The sequence below is a fragment of the Microtus ochrogaster genome, unplaced genomic scaffold (genome assembly GCF_000317375.1).
Source record: "Microtus ochrogaster isolate Prairie Vole_2 unplaced genomic scaffold, MicOch1.0 UNK31, whole genome shotgun sequence".
Lineage (NCBI taxonomy): Eukaryota > Metazoa > Chordata > Mammalia > Rodentia > Cricetidae > Microtus > Microtus ochrogaster.
In genome coordinates this window covers 2,622,728-2,643,368 of record NW_004949129.1, presented here as the reverse complement: position 1 = coordinate 2,643,368, position 20,641 = coordinate 2,622,728, and the positions used below count along the sequence as shown (strand labels likewise).

Genomic DNA, 20,641 nt, shown 5'->3' with positions numbered 1-20,641 from the left:
ACACACACACACACACACACACACACACACACACACACACACACACGCCCCTAGAGGCCTGGACAGGGGCCGGCTCCTCATTGGTGCAGAGCTGAGGGCAGATCCTGCACTTCCTCATCCTGCTTAGCCAATTAGTGGTCTAATCAGCCACAGATGTCCTCCGCTATCACAGCAGAGCATCTGACATTTGACCCTCAACCCAGTGGCCACTAATGCATCTAATGCATTCAGGATTTACTGCGGAAACCTTAGTCGTGACTTAATGGGCTGGGGGTGAGGGGCACAGCCTGGGTCTCCCAGACGCGGTCTTTGCAGAACCTCTATTATCTACAGGAGGCCCCATGTGGCAGGAAGGGGATAACCTATAGTCATTAGGACTCCATCAGGAGTACAAATGGGGGAACCGGCATTTAATTTGCTTCTCCTTTTATAGTCTAAATCTTCTTTTACTTCGAAATGTCAGGTGATGGAGTAAGTTTCAAGTTAATTGGGTTAGCAAACCATTTCCCCAGAGTTGGTGAAAAGCCCGTTGCACTTACAGGTAAACTGAGGAAGACGGAGTGTGTGCGGGGGTATTCAACCCACGGCTGGCAAAGCCTTGACTGGAACCGACACAGAAGCACATGCCAAGTAATTCCATCTACATGAGAAATCACACTACAGCCTGGGTAGGCTGGGAATTGCCAAGAGGAAGCGGACATAAGAAACATGTTCCTTCTCAGGCATGGTAGCACACATCTTTAGGAGCACCCCAGCACTCTGGAGGCAGAGAGAGGTGGAAACTCTATGAGTTCAAGGCCAGCCTGATCTATGTAGCAAGTTTCAGGACAGTCAGGGCTACAAAGAAAGACCCTGTCTCCAAATAACCAACTAAACAACCCAAAAAGCAGCAACAGAATGTTCCAGGGCAATGAAAATCATCTAGGACCAGGAGTGGTGGCACATGTCAGTAATCCCAGCATTTGGGAAGAGAAAACTCAAGAGTGCAAAGCCAACTGAGCTACATGAGACCCTGTCTAAAACAAAACAAGGCAAAAGGCTAGCCATGTAACTCATTGGCAGAGCACCCGACTAGCATACACAAGGTCCTAGGTTCAATCCCTAGCACTGCAGAATAAATAAAAAGTAAATATATATGTGTGTATATATATATGTATATATATACATATGTATATATATACATATGTATATATATATAAACTGGATCTCTGTGAGTTCCAGGCCAGTCTGGTCTATGAAGCAAGTTCCAGGACAGCCAGAGCTGTTAACACAGAGAAACCCTGTCACAAATCCCTCATCCCCTCCCCTCCTAAGAAGCCTGTTGTTCGGTCACATGAGCATATCCTTCTTTGTCAGAAGTCAGTAAACTGCACATTAAAAATTTGTGCTTTATTGTAGGCCCAGTTTTCCTTGATAAATAAAGTTTTACAATTTCCATTCACCATCTCCTTCTGCGATGACCTTTCTTGGCTACGCCTTCCAGCAATCAACAGCACAGTTGCCCTGAAAGGGTGCTCACAAGAGAACATGACCATCTAATCTGTGCCTACAGCGGAAACCAGCCCGTTTCCTGGTTTTCCTGCCATCAGAGACAATTAATTCATGGTGGCTATCCCACATCCCTTTCCTGGCGTTTCAAGCCTTACTCTCAAAGTTAAAAGAGAACTAGACACTCGGGAGGCTGAAGCAGGCGGACCTCGAGTTTAAGGCCAGCCTGGGATACACAGAAGGATTCTGTCTGAAAAGAGTGGATGTGGTGGGCATGCCTGGATCCTGGCAGCGAGAAGGCAGAGGCAGGAGGGTGAATCAGACAGGGAGACCATGAACACTAAAAACAAAGAAGCAAGCAGGCCTGCCTTTGATTCCCACACTTGGGAAGCAGAAGCAGGCAGATCTGTTTGAGTTGGAGGCCAGCCTGGTCTACAAAGCCGGTTCTGGGCCATTCAGGCCTGCAGGGTGGTTAGGCTCAATCTCAAAACAAAAGGAAACCAAAAACATAAAAACAAAGGGCACTACAGAAAACGGAGTGCAGGGCTCTTATGCAACTCTGACTTTTCTTTACTGAGATACTGCCTTCCTATGCAGACCAGGCTGGCCTGGCATCTGATGTGTAGAGCAGGCTGGCCTCAAACACGTGACCCTACTGCCTCTGTTTTCCTGTGCTCAGATCACCGTCATGCACATACCAAACTTCACTTCTGGCTTTCCGGTTCATCCCTCCATTAGGAAGAACATTTCCTTGGCTCAGAGAATATGTTTACTCCCAAACATTATATACGCAGCTACAAGCTGATTCTAGTTTAGTCTAAAACACAAACTTAGTGCTAAGGCCAGGGCTTGACACTTCTGGAACTAGAAAAGACTGTCTATTAACCATGGCTGATTATTCTAATAGGACCAGGCTGAATTATTCTAACAGGACCTACAAGGGAATGCATTACTCATTAATTCTCTGAATCTTTTTTTTTTTAAAAAAAAAAGCTTTATTTTATGCATATATGTGTATGTCTGTGTATAGATATGTACATGAGTGTAGGTAGCTGAGGGGGCTAGAAGAGGGTGTCAGATCCTCTGGGGATGGAGCTACTTATCTCCAGGGCTGGAAATAGAAAGCAGAACTGGGGTCCCCTGCAAGAGCAGCCCACACTTCTTTAGCTGGAGTTACAGAAGCTGTGAGCCACCAGACACAGAAGCTAGGAACCAAACTCTAGTACTCTGAAACAGCAGGAAGCAAGCACTTAACTCCTGAGCCATCTCTCCAGCCCTTCATGGAACTCTTACTGTAAGAAAGTTTAAATGGCTGTACACTGGCGAGCTTTGGGTTTCAATTTCATCCTCGTATACAACCTCGCAACAGAACTTTTAAACACAGCTAAAACAATGGTGAACAATCTAGATCTCACCTTTGTTTCCACGGAGCCACATACACAGGTGGTAATTCACTCTAGGGATCAGAAGTAAGAACCCCCACTTAGTTGTGCTAAATTTTATATCCCTAGAGAGCTTTATTCAATTTCAATTGAACAGTACTTATCAAAACAGCCACTATATGATTTTCCATCTTAGATATATACGTGGCAGGAGGAGGGTGGGTAGGGGGATATTGTATACACAAAAGAAACAAGGCCGGGCAGTGGTGGCACACGCCTTTAATCCCAGCACTCGGGAGGCAGAGGCAGGCGGATCTCTGTGAGTTCGAGACCAGCCTGGTCTACAAGAGCTAGTTCCAGGACAGGCTCCAAAGCTACAGAGAAACCCTGTCTTGAAAAACCAAAAAAAAAAAAAAAAGAAAAGAAACAAGACATTATGCTCTTGAGGGCATGAAACTAACCTGACACAGGGACTCTCAGAGAGTACACGATTCTCGAAGAGAATGAGCAAAGGTTCTAAGGGCAGCTCTAAGGGCAGCTCTGGCCCTGACACATAAGGCTAGAGACAGGGCACCTAAGCCTCTCCAAGCACTGCCAAGAATACTCCACACTGGAAGAGCCTACAATAAGATTACATTACATCTCTGTTTAAAATTTTTTTATGATGGGTGACAGTTACGTGGCTTGATCTGTTTGGGGAGGGGAGCCTGGCAGTGGAACCAGGACCTATCCCAGGTGCATGAACTGGCTTTTTGGAGCCCATTCCTTATAGTGGGATACCTTGCTCAGCCTTGATATAGGTGTGGGGGGGAACTTGGTCCTGCCTCAAGGTGGTATGCCAAACTTTGTTGACTCCCCAAAGAAGGCCTTAAGCACTCTGAGGAGTGGAGGGGGATGGAAAGGGGGGGTAGGCAGGGGGCAGGAGAAGGGGAAGGAGGGAGAACTGGAGTTGGTATGTAAAATGAAACATAAATTTTCTAACAAAAAAAGAAAAGAAGGAACAAGATGTAAGATGGAGTTAATCTGTTTTGTTTTGTTTTTTAAAAATCTTTCATGGCTGCCAGGAGGTGGTGAAAAACACCTTTAATCTCAGCACTCAAGGAAGCAGAGGCAGGCAGATCTCTGTGAGTTCAAAGCTAGTCTGGTCTACAGAGCAAGTTTCAGGACAGCCAGAGTTACACAGAGAAACCCTATCTCAAAAGCAAAAAACAAACAAACAACAAAAAAACAAAACAAAACAAAGAAACCTTCTAAGGCTCTTCATCAAGTCAGGGCAAAACTGTAATTCCTTAGCCTAGCATTCAATACCTTTCCTGGTCTGGCTCAGTCTCTGCCAAACTTCTACTCCATTGACTTGAGGCCAGAGCTCAGGATATACAAACAAAAAGACATCTTTCCATTTGGCTGGGAAGACAGACAAGTAACAGAAGCGATGTGATGAGCGCTGGAACTGCGCGGAATATAAAGGGAGATGAAAAAAAACAGACTACAGGGCGGTTGGCTCTGCCCGCGAGTGGGAAAGCTCTGCTTGCTGGAGCCAGGGACAGAGAAGTGCATCTGGGTAAGGTCTAGAGTCATTCTCCAAAACAAGCCAGAGGAAGGGAATTCCAAGTGGTGGTGGGGATAGTGAGCACCAAGCCTCAGGTTCAAAATAACGCGCGTGTTTCTGGAGCAGTAAGTATGCAAGCACTCGTGGGGGGGGGGGCAGCACTACAGGTCAGGGGCAAGGGGTGGGGGTGGGGTGACAGAGCCAAGACAAGTAAATGCTCCATCACATTAGGAATATCAGTAACAGCTAACTGGACCTTGTGGTGTAGCAGGCTAACCTGGAGAGATCATGAATTCGAGATCAGCCTGCACTAGGTTTCGGAGCAAGTTGAAGGGCAGTTTTGAAAAACATGTCTCAAAGAGTTTAAAAAGAGGGCAGGAGAGTGGGTGAGCTGTGGGGCCAGGGTGACGGCTTGGCAGGTAAATACACCTGTTACAAAGTCTGGTGGCCTGAGTTCCATCCCTGGAATTCTCCTGTTGGGAGGAAAAAATGACTCCTAAAACCTGCCCTCTGGCCTCCACACACACAGGATCACAAACAAACAAACAAATACATAAATAAATGTTTTAAAATCAAATGAAAAAGAGTCAGGGTGGTAAGGTAGCCAGGTTAAAAAATAAAAATAATAAAATGAAGATTTTGGGATGTAGTTTAGTATTAGAGCACTTGCCTACCTAGCACGTGTAAGGCTCTGAGTTCAACATCCAGAGCCATGAAAGATTAATAATGAAAATATTTTTACTGACTAAATCCCAGGTTGATGCTTTCTAAGACTGTAACATCAATATATTTAATAAATTTTCTTTTCTATGTGTTTTTTTCCCTCAATTACTTATTTTGTGTGCATGTGTGCCTCAATGTGCAGGAAAGTCACTGATGGGCCCACTGCAACAGTGCAAACGGCAGGTAAGGGCGATAAGAATGAAAAGGAGCTGGGCACGGTGGCGCACACTTTTAATCCCAGCGCTTGGGAGGCCGGGGCAGTGGGGTCTCTGTGAGTTCAAGGCCAGCCTGGTCTACACAGCTAGTTCCAGACAGCCAGGGCTACACAGAGAAACTCTGTTTTTGTAAAACAAAACAAAAGGATAAGTACAAAGAATGGAAAGGATAAAGACCATGAAAATAATCCAAGATCTGGCTAAAAGTCAGCCATGTCTGAAAGGCTCCCTGCTTCCCCCAGGTTTAATTAATTACCCATTCCTCTGTGCATCTTCACGAGCTAAGTGTCACATTTAGGGTAATTTTTAAAACTTATTTATTTTATCATGAGTGCCAAGGCGCATGTGTGTGGGTCAGAGAACAATGAATGGGGGCCGCTTTCCCCTGTCCTCCACCATGTGAGTCCCAGGAATTGAACGCATATGGTCAGGTTTGGCAGCAGACACTTCACCTGCTAGGCCATCTCACAGGCCAGGGTAAGTAATTGTTTTTCTTTCTTTCTTTCTTTCTTTCTTTCTTTCTTTCTTTCTTTCTTTCTTTCTTTTTTTTGAGGGGTGTTTCATGACAGGGTTTCCCAGTAACTATGGAGCCAGTCCCCGAACAGCTCTGTAGTCCAGGCGGGCCTTGAACTCACAGAGATCCGCCCGGCTCTGCCTCCCGAGTGCTGGGATTAAAGGCGTGCGCCACCACCACCTGGCAGTAATTATTTCTTTACATGTCGATTTCTCTACTTGGCTGAGAACCCTTAGTGTGTGACTGGAACTAAAAAGTTCCTTGATAAATGTTGAGCTGAGGGATGGATGAGCAGAAAAAACAAGGGAGTTGGGGTCTGAGGATAAGGCAGAGACAAGCAAGACTGCTGTCAGTGCCAGTATTTGCTCATCTGGAGGAAGGGAGGGTTAGCTGCCGAGGCTATGGCTGGAGTGTGAAGCCTCAAGTGGCAGAAAGATAAAAAGAAGCTTTACTTGGTAGACAAAGGGAACTTAAAGTTTTATAGCAGGCACGGTTCAGAAGAGGTGCACTTGCTTTCCCGTCTGCACAGTCCAGAGCCTGTCTCTTCTGCAGCATCAAGAGCATCACAGAACACAGACCCATCTGAATGCCAGCACACCGCATTGGGGGGCAAGTCTGTCGCATCTCCTCACAGAAATGGCTTTTGGATTATCCACATGATTAATTTCACGAGCCATGAGCATAAATAATACAGAGGCTAAACAGGCTGAGTAAGAAGCAAGGCTGGGCACAGTGGTTCACGCTTCCGCAATGGGGAGAAAAAAGCAGGCAGGTTACACGCCACACAGTGAGATCCTGGCTCAAAAGAAAATAACCCCAGCTACTTAGGAAGACTGCAAATCCAAGGCCTGCCTGGAACACAGAGGAAGTTTAGGCCACCTAGTGCAACTAAGTGAGATCCCATTTAAAATAAGAAGAAGAAAAATGGAAAGAGGCTAAGGGTATAACTCAGTTGGCAGAATACTTGCCTAGCTTGTATATATGGTCCTGGGTTTGGTACCCAGCACTGCATAAAACTGAGAGTAATGATACATGCATGTAAATCTAGCACTCAGAAGGTGCAGGCAGGAGGTTCAGAAGTTCAAGGTCATCCTAGGCTACAAAGAAAGTTTGGGGCCAGCTTGAGCCAGAAGGATGAGGGCTGCATTGCTCCTGATGGATTACCAGCCCTTCTTGAAGATTCTCTTTCTTCAGAAGCCTGATGTGAGGTTATTAAAGTTTAAAAAAAAAAAAAAGTGCTTCCCTGTCTAACATGTACAAGTCTCTGGATTTATTACCATATTCTAGGACTGCAAAATAGATAGATAGATAAATAAATAAATAAGCACAATTTGTTTTTAGATGCACAAAGGATTTAATAGACATTCTCCAGTGAAAGTATACAATGGCCAGCACATATGGAAGGATGCTTAACATCATTAGTTACCAGAGAAATGCAAATCAAAATCACAATGAAATACTGTTTCACACCCACTAGGATGCCTGTGCTAAAAAAGACAGTAACAAGTGTTGACAAGGATCTGGAGCAATCACATCACATACTGCTGGTGGAAAAGTACAATGGGCTAGCCACTCTGGGGAAGAGCTGGCGCTTTCTCAGATGAGTAAATACAGAGTTCCCATCACCATCACTGCTACTACTCCTCCTGGTGAGCTCTACATACATGTGGTTTCTTAGGGGCACACAAACACCGGCAGGGCAGCCCTCCTGTTCCGTGTTCCTTCAGAGAGTATCTATTCCCTCATCCCAGACCCTTGGAACAAGGTTATCATCCGCTAAAACCCCAGTGTTCTGTCTTTCCTCGCTAGTTCCGTCCTGTCTGGCCCAACGGCTTCTACCCTCTTTCCTTCCAGAGATCAGCGACTGTCTTATCCAGGGACTCCCGTGACAACACTGAGTTCAAACGCCTCTCTTAACAAACAAAACAAACCAGCTCCTTTAAAAGGGCTTCTCCTTTCCACGCAGAAGTAAACCAACCGACTCATGAGAGGATAAGGGGTTTTTGTAGAGACCGGGCATTCACAGGTAATGTACTGTTTTAGCTCCAGACCAACATGACTAAAGGTTTCAAAGGCCAATGAAGACCTGAATAAAGCTGGGCGGTGGTGGCGCACACCTTTAATCCCAGCACTCGGGAGGCAGAGGCAGGCGGATCTCTGTGAGTTCGAGACCAGCCTGGTCTACAGAGCTAGTTCCAGGACAGGCTCCAAAACCACGGAGAAACCCTGTCTCGAAAAACCAAAAAAAAAAAAAAAAAAAAAAAAAAGAAAAAGACCTGAAGAAAAGGTGATGTCTGAAGTCTGAAGGGGTGAAGAGGAGTAACAGGAAGCTTCTGAAGACAGGGAATCTTCAGAAAAGGCCAGGAACCCAGCAGGAGCAGTGCAGCCCTGATCCCCTGGAGAAATGGCCTTCTGGGTACCTAACTCACACGCAGCCTGTAACCATGCTGTAGGCCAGGATGCAGTAAGACAGGTAACTGGCCTTCAAAGCTCGCCTGTCCAGGTGATGTTCCACACCCCCCTCCCATCTCCCGGGAGCATCGTGTTCAGAAGTGTGCGGATCTTGCCTAAAGTCAATGCTTTTCCAGCTAGCCCATCACACTTTTTCAAAGTTAGCTATGGGAAACGGTGATCACCCAGTCTACTTGCCACTCTGAGTCTTCCATCACATGCCCACATCTCTGTCGACTTCTAACTGCCCGTGAGAAAACCAAACACTATATATACTCCCAGGAACTGGTATGCACAACAGGCGCACCCAAGTGCACAGACACACACATACACATATCCATACAAGCATGTGCGCATACAGACACACACCACAGCAGGCACACCCAAGTGCACGGACACATACATACACACATCCATACAAGCATGTGCGCATACAGACACACACACCACAGCAGGTGCACCCAAGTGCACGGACACACACATACACACATCCATACAAGCATGTGTGCATACACACACACACACACACACACACACACACACACACACTTTCCCCGAGGACCATCTAACCTCAGTCATGGCTGAGAGAGTAAAAGGAACAAGAGACCTGTCACTCAAGAATAGCCAGGTGACGGTGGTGCACGCTTTTAACCCCAGCACTTTGAGAGGAAGAGGCAGATCTTTGTGAGTTCCAGGTCAACCTGGTCTACAGAGTGAGTTTCAGGACAGTCAGGACTACACAGAGAAAAAAAAAAACTGTCACTAACCAACAAAGCTTCTTGGAGCTGGACAAGGAACGGGTCTTACGGTGACCACAAGCATACTACCCTCTCTCTGCCAAAGGCTTCAGTCTCACGTGGGAAATAAGGGACCCGAAGTTAACCACCTTCAGGCTTCTACCAGCTCTCTGCCCAGACAGGATGCTTTCTAGTGAGAAGGAGTATGTCAAACAAAATCAAGGACTGACCTCCAGAAAGGGATTTAGGGTTCACATTTTGCTGACCCAGTTTCCCAGGAAATGTCAGATGACCCCAGCAGCAACAGGAAGCAAGAGGAACAAACTCTGTTCACTGTTGACCTCCAGCAGCTTTAGAGGTCCAAGCATCACACTGCCCTGCCAGGATACTCATTAACCCCAGGGCAGACAGGGAAGGCATAACCTGCCCAAGACCAAGAGGCTGGCAAGGACCCCTCGTTTGTACGTGCTCTGCTGTATGGGACACAGAGGTCTGACACGCTGGCTGAGGCTGCAGCTCCTCAATCTCCAGCCAAAGACCTCTCCAGGTCTTCTACCAACGCAACAGAAGATGAAGTCTTGCTGATCCTGGGCCCCTGGGTCACTGGTCTTACAGACAATTTCAAGTGTCCAGAAGAGCCAGGGAGTCTCAAGAATGAGATCCACAGGAGATCCAACACTTCAATGCCCTCATTCTGAACTTAGGGTCCTCTCACTTGCCTGTTCCCAGTGGAGGGACTCACAAAGGAACGGCCAGAAGGCAAGGAGCAAGCCCTCAGAGAGGAAGATCCTAAACGAACCGCACATAAACAGAGTCAACCAGCTCAAACTGTCCACATCCAACTTCTTGTCAGAGGCTACTGCACAGTCTCAGAGTACCCAGTACCCGGGGGACCACGCATCTCGGACAACAATCGCCTTTATCACATCCTGGAAAACCATGGGATAGACAAGAAGGCAACGTCTTTGAAATGAACACCACAGAAGATCAGAGTAGACATTATTATTTCTACAGCCAGGTCTACACTCTCTCAGGCCTTCTGTTCACTCTTCTCCTTCATCCAAAGGGACCCAAGTCAAGAGCCTGTGGTTCAGAGAAGCCTCTGCTTCTCCAGTTGGTGTACGTCTTCATGAAGAAGAAGAAAAAGGAAACCCAGAGAGGATTTCCACAGCCAGAGAGAGGTAAGAAGGCCTAGAGGATGGGAAACTTTGAGCAGCCACACCAACCAAACAACCACAAACAGGAATAGTTAGGCAAGCCAGTGCCACTTGCCCTGTCAACTGGGCAATGATCTGGCAGCCAGCTCTAAGGGACAAGGGGGATAGCCATGCAACAAGCAGGCTGAGGTTAGAAGCGGCGGCGTCGCAGCACCCAGGCCTTCCCTCGGAGATCTGGGGGCTGCACAGAGCAAGCATTCGGACGCAGGAAGCCAGAGGGGCTGGAGCGAAGGGGAGACGGCGACGGTATAGCACGGGGACACCAGGCCTCGCGTGTCGAACGCGGAGTGCACGCCCGGCCGGACAGCGTGCACGGGTGGGCGGGCATGCAAGTGGCTCGGCGGAGGGGTTGCAGGCGTCACCCGCGGGGCAAGCGTGGCGAGGCCCTGGGGAGTAGGGGCGCGCATGGGGAAGCTGGTTACCGTGTGGTTCACCCCCCACATCAGAACGCTGAGGATCGGCTCGCTGGCCCGGAATAGCTTCACTTTCTGGCACACGAAATGCTTCTTCTTGGTCTTGGTTTTGCTGGCGCTGAGCGGCGCCACCGCCACCGCCGTGGTGCTGGTGCAGTTGGACGACATGCCCGGGGCGGCGGCGGCGGCGGCGGCGGCGGCGGCGGCGGCGAAAGGGGGGGTGGCGGAGACAGCGCACTAGCGAGCGGCCCCAGGCCTCCCCCGAACCGATCCCCACCCCCGCTGCCTCACGGAGCCATGGTCGCGCCCGTCCCGTTACCTCCCCACCCCGCCCCGGTGGTTCCGTCCGCCCCACGCCCCGCCCTCGCCGCCCCGCCCCGGGGACAGGGCCAGCCCGTCCTCACCCCGCCTCCGGGAGGCACCGCCCACCTACTCCCGGCCCCCCTCCCCGTCGGAATGGTACCGCCCGCCCCGGGGCGCCTGCGGCTGCTCCGCCCACCCCTCCTCCTGGCTCTGCCAGGAGCCCAGCCGTGTTCACGCGCGGGAGTGAAGAAGGGGTAATGCACAGCCTTGAGGCACTCCCGAAGGAAAGCTCCTTGCTCGGACCCTCCCAGAGCCGGGCTTCGGCTTTGCCTCAACCGGAGACACCAAGATGGCGGCAGCGCCGCAGCTCCGGGATGGGCGGAGGGGCCGGCCTGCGAGGAGGCTGGGACATACCATGCCCACCCCGGGGGAGAGAGGAAAAGGCCTGGGAAAAGGAAGTCCTGCCTGGAAAACCAGGGACCGCCCCCTCGCTCCACCCAAGCGTGGCCCTTCCCACTCCCCTGGGCCGACGGCGCGCTCCACCCGCGGGCACGCCCCCTTCTCCCGAGGCCAATCAGAGGAGCCGGCCCGGAATCGTAGGTTTTATGAATGGGCCGCGCGCCCACCCACCTGCCGCCTAGCCTTCTCTAAAGTGAGGGTCAAGTTTAGAGACCGCTAACACCTGCGGACGCGTAGCCTAATAATCTTCTCATTCTTGCGCTAGAAAATCTGAGTAAACCTCCCAGGGCTTATTACGTAATCCTTCTTGGACGAAGAATCTCTGTATTCAACACAAATTACAGGTCAACATTTGTGTGAGGATATGAAAACTCAGTACCGCGCACGTGGTCGTTCGCTCTTTACACAGCTACAAAAATAAATGTAGCCTTTATTACCAAGTAATAAAATAAAAGCCATAATTACCCATAGCACAGGCAGCAGGATGAAGTGATTAAATGAATAGTGTTACATTCTCTGGGAGGGAAACGGTTTTAAGAATTACAGTGCCTGGCATTTTAGTGCTTGAAAATAAAAATCCAAATACGTTTTAGGAGAACTAGGAATTGGTAGAAGAGAGAATGGCTTGAATAATGTGTGGGTTAAGAGAGCCTCAAGGTCTGTAATCGCAGCTCCAGAGGCTAACACAGGAGGATCTATAGCTCAAGGTTTGTAATCGCAGCTCCAGAGGCTAACACAGGAGGATCTATAGTTCAAGGTCAGCCTGGACTAGGATAAATCTGTTTTTGGTTTGTTTATTTTTTAAAATGAAGGAACCTAGAAGTTCCCTGGCCAAAGGAGAGCTTCTGGTGAAATAACAGAAAAAGGAATGGCAGTATAAACACAGGAGTGGCCCCTAGAGTCTTGTCTTAGATTTTTAGTTAAATTATTACAGGATAAAAGAGAAGCAAGGAAGGTAGGCCTGTGGTTCATGCCAGGAATCACAGCACTCAGGAGGCAAAAGCAGGACAGTCACCACCAGGCCACTTGAGCCTGAAGGGCCCCATCTCAAAAGACAGACACCGAACCTGCCAGCTGTGTGTGGTGCTGTAATCACCGGCACTTAGGAGGTGAGGGCCGGAGGGTCTCAAGTTCAAAGCTAGCCAGAGCAAGAGACCCTGCCTCAAAACAAACAAACAAAACCAACAACAACAAAAAGTACCAAGGAAATACATAGATAGCTTCCGAGTTACTTTTAGGCACAAGCACACTGGCAATATGGTCCTGTTCCCTGCACCACTGGGCGGCCCAATATAAAACCTTAAGGAACAAAAGGGAACACATACTTGGCAGGTGTGTACTTCCCGAAGCCAGCATCTAGCTATGAATGCAACCTAACACATTTGTAGAGGGCAAAGTTATGTCCAAATGTCAAAGGTTAGCTACCCCAGCTAGATTCTGACACTAACCCCAAAGTTCCACCCAAACCAGAAGCAGAGAAGCAAGCCACGCCCCTTACCATGTTACTTCCTGACAGGGTTCAGGGTGGCTTCCACATAGTAAAATCATCAAACAAAACGTTCTCACAAAGCTACCTTTTAAAAAAGCATGTATAAAATTATACATTTGTAAATATACACATTATACTATTACATCTCAAAGAGCAAATATAGGACTTTTTGGGGTACTGTTTTATCTTCCAGTTTTTTGACACTATCTTGGCTCTCCCTGACACTTGGCTATTCTGTCATAAAATCTACTAACTAAGGTCAACGCTCATTTACCCCAGTATGCAGAGTCTATCTGCTACTTGGGTGGCCGTGGAGAGGGGTCTCTGGAAGGTCTGATCCACTGGTTCCGGTGGGAGGGAAGAGGTGTGACAAGCAGCCAAGCTTTCCAGGATAGCCCAGTGCCCATCCATTAAAACACAGTCAAAGCCCACAGTCAGCCAGCCAATGTTCCCTTGACAGCCAAATCAAGTCACATTGGTTTTTAAAGAATGTACCATGTTTCAGGAGTCAATGGACAAGGGACACTTTGAACAGTGGTGGTTTTCATCTGTAGAAGAAGCTATTGAACTCTTATAAAGAGAATTTTAGGAGTCAGCAGCCTCCCTGGAGAATTCAGGAAAACCAGAGAGAACTAGTCTTCATCTTCTCATGAAGTTCTTCTCCAGAGCTACTGATGTTCGCTGCAGAGAGTGGATGTTGCGCTTCACCCGGTCCTCCAGGGAGGAAGTAGATGCACTTTCCAGCTTCATGCGCCTAGGGAAGAGAAGACAGGTGAACGGGGAAAAGAACGTTTTTTCAAGTGGTCACCTCTGGCAGAATTGCAAGAAACAGGGTTGTCGTCAGAAGCAGCTTTAGACACAAGTTCTTCTCAGCCCACATAGACAATTTTCAAATGACTCCATCTGGAACCAGGGTTTTTAAATGTCCATAAGGGAAAACTCATCTGTTTTTAGAAAACAAGTCAAGTCTCACTGGAAAAAGGTTTTCTGAGCCATAAATTTTTACTTAAAAGGAAAGTCAAAGAATTTCAGTGATTTGGGGGGGAAAAAAATCACTTCTTCTATTTCAAATAAAAACTCTCCCCACTGTCTGGCTAGAAACTGGGAGCAGCACCAAAATTGGCCCCACGCTGAGTTCCAAGGTCTCTGGACAAAGATGAGAACACCACCAAGCCCAGGCAATGGGCCTGGCTGCTACACGGCCTCAAGCACTTACTGGATGAACTTGCCAGAGCGAGAGTCTAACTCCTCCAGTCTGCGCTCCCGCTCATCTTCCTTGGCGTGTTTCTTGAGGGTGTTAAGCCTCTCCTCCTCCCTCCACTTTGCATTTTCCATCATCTCCTGCCGTTTCCGCTCTAGTTCCTCTGCTGAGAGTTTTCTGTGGAACACAGAAACCATCCAATTGCCTCTACCCCTTCCCTAGCAAAACATACAAGCAGCACAGCACGCAGGCAGGTCCGCAGGCTCGTGGCTCTCCAAAGAGAAAAAAGGCCCAGTGCCATGCCAGGGTGAGTTTCCTGCCTTCTGATGTCTCAGTCAGGTGATTCCCAGCAAATCATGAAAACTTTTGGTGAAGGATTTCATAATCACTCTCATTAATCTCTAGGGTAATTATTTTAACATAGTAAGACTGAGAGCTAACGAGGTGTGTCCTTACAGAAAGTGTATCTTCACTACTAACAACTTACAAAACAAAGGACTGGACCATCCATGGGATTGTTGCTACCTCCTACTACATAAAGGATGCTTAAGAACCTATGGATGAAGAAGAAGAAGAAGAAGAAGAAGAAGAAGAGGAGGAGGAGGAGGAGGAGGAGGAGGAGGAGGAATTAGAGAGATGGCTCTTCCAGAGTACCAAGGTTCAAGTCCCAACACCCACATGACAGCTCACAACTGTCTGTAACTGCAGTTCCAAGGTACTTGACACCCTCACACAGACAAATGCCTCACACAAGCAAACAACAATAACAAAGTCAAAAACAAAAACCCATGGGTACAGGGATTGAGATGTTGAGACGTCTCAGTGGGTTAGAGCGCCTGCTGTGCAAGAATGAATTCCCGAGAATGGGGCAAGGAGAGTAAGTAGGAGGAGGAATTTAGGCTGGGAAAATAGAAAGAGACACCAGGGAAACACCAGGGGGCAGACAGACAGACACAGAGGAAGCAGGAAAGTAGAACACACAGAATGAAAAAAAGGTAAAAATCTCCCAGGCAAAACATAGATGAATAAGCCGGGCGGTGGTGGCGCACGCCTTTAATCCCAGCACTCGGGAGGCAGAGGCAGGCGGATCTCTGTGAGTTCGAGACCAGCCTGGTCTACAGAGCTAGTTCCAGGACAGGCTCCAAAAACCACAGAAAAACCCTGTCTCGAAAAACCAAAAAAAAAAAAAAAAAAAAAAAAAAAAAAAAAAAAAAAAAAAAAAAAAAAAAGCATAGATGAATAGAAACAGGTTAAATTAAGTTAAAAGAGCTGGGGGGAGGGAGGCTAGAGAGATAGCTCAGTGGTTAAGAGCATTGCCTACTGTTCTGGAGGATCCGGGTTCAAACTCCCAGCACCCACATGGCAGCTCACAACTGTCTGTCATTCCAGTTCCAAGGGAACTAACACCCATGGGAAAACACCAGTGCACATAAAATAAAAATAAATCAAATTAATAAAATAAAAATAAATCAAATTAAAAAAAAAGCTAATGGGACAAGCCTAAACTAAGGCCAAGCATTCATAATTAATAATAAGTCTCTCTGTCTTTATTTGGGAGCTGGTTGTCGGCCCAGGACCTCCCTGTGTGTGAGTAGGGATATACACAACACACATATTCATGGATACAACCCAAGAGTATACCACTTTGGGATGAAGCTAGAAGTCAGCAACCTAACTTAACGACCGGCCTCAGAATATAATGGGGGGGGGGGTCTTCTTCACGGTATTCATCCTAAATGAAGTCAGAACAGATAGAAGAAGTGCCAAACCAGATTAGTCGTCACTTCACAAAGACATCCAAAGCTGCTGCTCCTAAAAGGGCTATGTTATAGTTTGTACATGGTTTGTGATACAAGATTTTAAAGAGTTCAATTTTTCAAAAAGGGCCCATCTGGAGAAACAAACTAAAATACGAAAACCTGACATTTAGTACGCTCCTGACTTACCTGGTGTATCCGGAAGCATGCCGCCTCTGGTAGACCTCCTTTTTAGGTGATGGGCTATCTCTCTCTTTCCTGTTTACCTTAGAGGCATGCCTGAAATGGACACAGAGGGGACATGCCTTTTAATTTGGGGGATTATTAGTACATCCCTCAACCAATGGAGCTCCCTTAAAAGCATAATCCAGGCTGGGGCCAAAAAGACTGCTCAATAGCACTTGCCGCAAGCCTGATAACCTGAGTTCAAATCTCTGGGAATCCATAAAATTGTTCTCTGACCTCCAGAAGCACACAGTGACACAAATGTGTGTACATTCACGCACAATTTTTTTTTAAGACTTATTTATTTTGCTGGGCTGTGATAGAGCATGCCTTCAATCACAACACTCGGGAGGCAGAGGCAGGCCTGGTCTACAAGAGCTAGTTCCAGGACAGGCTCCAAAGTTACACAGAGAAACCCTGTCTCAAAAAACAAAAAGCAAGTCAAAAAATTTATTTGAGCCGGGTGGTGGTGGTACACACCTTTAATCCCAGCACTCGGGAGGTAGAGGCAGGCAGATCTCTGTGAGTTTGAAGCCAGCCTGGTCTACAAGAGCTAGTTCCAGGACAGGCTGCAAAGCTAAAGAGAAAACCTTGTCTCGAAACCACCCCCACAAAAAAAAGTTTATTTATTTTATGTATGAGTGCTCTCTCTGCATATACGCCTTTATGCCAGAAGAGGGCATCAGATCCCACTAGAGATGGTTGTAAGCCATCATATAGTTGCTGAGAATTGAACTCAGGACCTCTGGTAGAAGACCAATGCTCTTAACCACTGAGTCATCTCTCCAGTCCCTACACACACAATTTATTTCAAGTGTAATCTGGGGTCTTGGAGGCTCAGTAGTTAAAATTTCTTGCTAGATAAGTACGAGGACCATAATTGAGATCCCAGCACCCACATAACAAGATAGACACAGTTCTCCCAGCACTAGGGGAGGAGACAGGATTTTTGGGAATTGTGAGCTTTCAGCCTTGCCAAAAAAAAAAAAAAAGAAAAGAAAAGAAAAGAAAAAAGTGAGCTCTGGGTTTAGGGAGAGACTACCTCAACGGAATAAGGTAGAGAATGGTATATGTGCACCATACACGTGTGCACACACCACACACATACAGCAAAAGTACAACCCAAAGAAGAGGGGAAATTCTGCCAGCGATAAAGTCCTACAAATGCGATTTGTTATGATCGCATGTAATTTCAGTGAGGTGCTGGAAAGAGTGAGGAGAGGAGAGAGAGCTGAGACTTAGGGACCTGGAAATGATGAATGTCACCCAAAACAAACACCAGATTGTTTCCCAGTGAATTCCCACACTCACGGTTTGCTGGGCCTTGGGGACCGTGACCTTCTGCCCAGGGATCGAGACCTCCTGTCCCGGGACCTCTCTTCCTTGGAGCTCTTCCTGCTGACATGTCTGGGGGGGGAGTGGGAGGAGCTTCTTGAGCGGGAATGGTTCTTCATCCTCCTTTGCTCAGCCATCACAGAGCCCTGCAGCCCCTGGTCACGGTCAGAGTCCCTCACCTATGTCATTAAGGAAGAGACGAGAACATCCACAGGAAAAGCTAGCTGTTCCAACAGAAACGCAGTACAGCAAGGCAAAGAATGACCAACCAGAGTCTCGAAACCACCAAGAGTAGGCAGGATGGCTATGCAGATGCATGAGGTGTAGGGAGGCGGGGCATACCTGAATCCTAGTACTCAGAATGCTAAGGGGAGAGGACTGTAAATTTAAGGCCAGCTTGTGCTACATTCTGAGACTCTGTCTTAAAAAAAAAAAAAAAAGCAAGCTGGGGCATAATGGTATACACATATAGCCCTACCAACTCAGGAGACAAAGGCATGAAGATCAAGTTTGAGAACAATTTGAACTACACATGGAAATTCTATTCAGAAAGGCCAAGAGTTACCTTCCATGTCTGTAATCCCAGCATTCAGGATACAGAAGAATTCAGAATTAAAAAAAAAATTTTTTTAATGTGCATAGGTGTTGTGCCATGGGAGTCCTCCCCTAGAACTGGAGTTACAGACAGCTGTGAGCTGCCATGTGGCTGCTGGGAATTAAACCTGGATCCTCTGGAAGAGTAGTCAGTACTCTTATCCACTAAGCCATCTCTTCAGCCCCGAATTCAGAATTTTTGAGATTCTGTCTCAAAAAAACAATCAAACAAGCAAACAGGAGCCCAGAGCTTTATGACTGAACTACGACCTCAGCTCTTGGTTCACTCACTCATTCATTCATTCACTTGTTTGTTTCCTTTGAGACTATGTAGCCCTGGCTCACATCTTTAATCCCAGCACTTGGGAAGCAGAGGCAGGTAAGTTCCAAGCCAGCCAGGGACTGAGTGAATGAATGAATGAGTGAATGAATGAGTGAATCAAGAGCTGAGGCTGTAGTTCACTCATAAAATACTGGCTTAGCCTGTCTCTGCCTCCCGAGTGCTGGATCTCTGTGAGTTCGAGACCAGCCTGGTCTACAGAGCTAGTTCCAGGACAGGCTCCAAAGCCACAGAGAAACCCTGCCTCGAAAAAACCAAAAATACTGGCTTAGCATAAGCAAGGCCCAGGGTCCATCCCAAGCACCTCACAAAAATTAAAACAGTGAGGGATGTCTTTTGGTCAAAAGTCACTAAAATGTATACATTTCATGTCAATTATTTGCAGTTGTTGGCAGGAAGGTAAGTGCTCCACTAGTGATTTCTCTACTTAGAGGATTCTCAGAAAGAGGCTCAAGGATAAGGTTAGGCTTGGTCTCCAGCACGCCCAGCCTCCACTATCCAAATTGCCCCGCTGTGTACAGGGGTCAAGAGTGACAAACTGGCCGCGCGGTGGTGGTGCACACCTTTAATCCCAGCACTCGGGAGGCAGAGGCAGGCAGATCTCTGTGAGTTCGAGGCCAGCCTGGTCTACAAAAAAAAAAAAAAAAAAAAGAGTGACAAACTGCACGGTCCCATAGACAGTCCCTTTGAAAAGCCCACATCTCTACCTGTAAGCCATATCCGGGGACTTTGGACAAAACAGGAAAGGAATTTGCCATCTTCTTTTGCGATCTAAGAGATTAAAACACATAGGCATTCACTGAAACAGAAAAGGCACGAGTCCAGCCTGACCCGCCCCTGAGAAGCTCAGCCCCGCCCCGCCACGGCTACTACAGTCACTGCTTGGCAGCACCCTTCTCTATTTGGATTGTCTTCGCTGGAAGACATCAGCGCAGTCAAGTTTTTCCTGTGAAAAGCTGTGGGCAGAGCTTTCAGCCTCAGCGCCTGCACATTCTCCTCTCACCTCATGCTGCTATTCCGGGGACTAATCGTGAGTCAGCGGCAACAGAGCCGACTGTCCCTGCGGCAAGACGCAGAATGGGCCCACACGGTCCCATTAATCCATTTTTTAAAAAAGAGGGAGAGAGACTACAGAGAACTCCCTTCAGTTCCAAAGACTCAAACTGATACGAAACGGTTTTGTCAGGAGCTCTGACCTAAGATCTGGGAGGGGCAGGCCAGCCTATCCCAGAGTGCACCAGGAGACAGAGCCTTAGCATCTCCTTAGAACTCTTAATGCCAGAGGCCAGCTAGGCAGTACTGAGCACACATCTGCACGTTCCTCATCGAAACCCCAGTGCCTGGCGCTCAGCGCCTCCCTGGGATGGATAAGTGAATGGGCAAGAAGTCCTGCTGCGGGAGGCTGGCACCATCTGCCCACCTGGCCCTGGCACCATCTGCTTACCTGCCCTGGCACCATCTGCCCACCTGGCCCTGGCACCATCTGCCCACCTGGCCCTGGCACCATCTGCTTACCTGGCCTGGCTGTGCTCATCCTCGCTGCTGGAGCGATCACTACTGGAGCTTCTGTGTTTGTGTTTCTTGTGCTTCTTTTTCTTCTCCTTCTTTTTCTTCTTCTCCTTTTTTTCCAGACTCATTTGCAACTGAAATGTCCAGAACACAACCACATGAGATCTCTGAGACCGTATGTACCTGGTGCAGGGAAGGGCTCACACACACACTGGTCAAGGGCATTGTCAGGGCACCCATGTTGGGCACAGATGCCTCAGACACCCTAAATAATTATCTGGTAAGTGAACAAGGATCCACATTTTAAAATTATTATTATTATTTTGAGACAAAGTCTCACTGTGTACCCCTGGCAAGCCTGTGACTCACTGATTAGCTGCACTTGCCACCAAGCCTGACAAATTGAGTTCAATTCTCAAGACCAGTCATATGCCACAGCACAAACACCCATACACAAGTAAATGCAATAAAAGAAAAAAAAAAAAAAGGAACTGAAGACATGTAGCTTTTTCCCAACCAAAAGGAAATTAAGCTATTAAGTTAAGGAAGCATAAAATCATCCGCATCCGGAGATAGTATGTAAAAAAACAAAAACTGATAGCCGGGCGGTGGTGGCGCACGTCTTTAATCCCAGCACTTGGGAGGCAGAAGTAGGCGATCGCTGTGAGTTCAAGGCCAGCCTGATCTACAAGAGCTAGTTCCAGGACAGCTAGAGGTGTTACACGGAGAAACCCTGTCAT

General features: G+C 47.7%; 2 protein-coding genes across 2 annotated transcripts in view; both read right to left on the bottom strand.

The window, feature by feature from the left end:
- Positions 1 to 10,974, bottom strand: part of Pip4k2b (phosphatidylinositol-5-phosphate 4-kinase type 2 beta) — a 31,184-nt gene extending 20,210 nt beyond the window's left edge. Inside the window, exon 1 of the mRNA XM_005368312.2 lies at positions 10,699 to 10,974. Within this exon, the coding sequence (XP_005368369.1) occupies positions 10,699 to 10,857 (159 nt within the window). The 5' untranslated portion in view covers positions 10,858 to 10,974. The remainder of the gene's footprint in view (positions 1 to 10,698) is intronic.
- An 865-nt stretch (positions 10,975 to 11,839) lies between these two features.
- Cwc25 (CWC25 spliceosome associated protein homolog) overlaps positions 11,840 to 20,641 on the bottom strand; it is a 22,879-nt gene continuing 14,077 nt past the window's right edge. Inside the window, exons 5-10 of the mRNA XM_005368311.3 lie at positions 19,908 to 20,035; positions 19,100 to 19,163; positions 17,435 to 17,637; positions 16,088 to 16,177; positions 14,157 to 14,318; positions 11,840 to 13,694 (exon numbers count right to left, since the gene is read on the bottom strand). Coding sequence (XP_005368368.1) covers positions 13,580 to 13,694; positions 14,157 to 14,318; positions 16,088 to 16,177; positions 17,435 to 17,637; positions 19,100 to 19,163; positions 19,908 to 20,035 — 762 coding nt within the window. The 3' untranslated portion in view covers positions 11,840 to 13,579. The remainder of the gene's footprint in view (positions 13,695 to 14,156; positions 14,319 to 16,087; positions 16,178 to 17,434; positions 17,638 to 19,099; positions 19,164 to 19,907; positions 20,036 to 20,641) is intronic.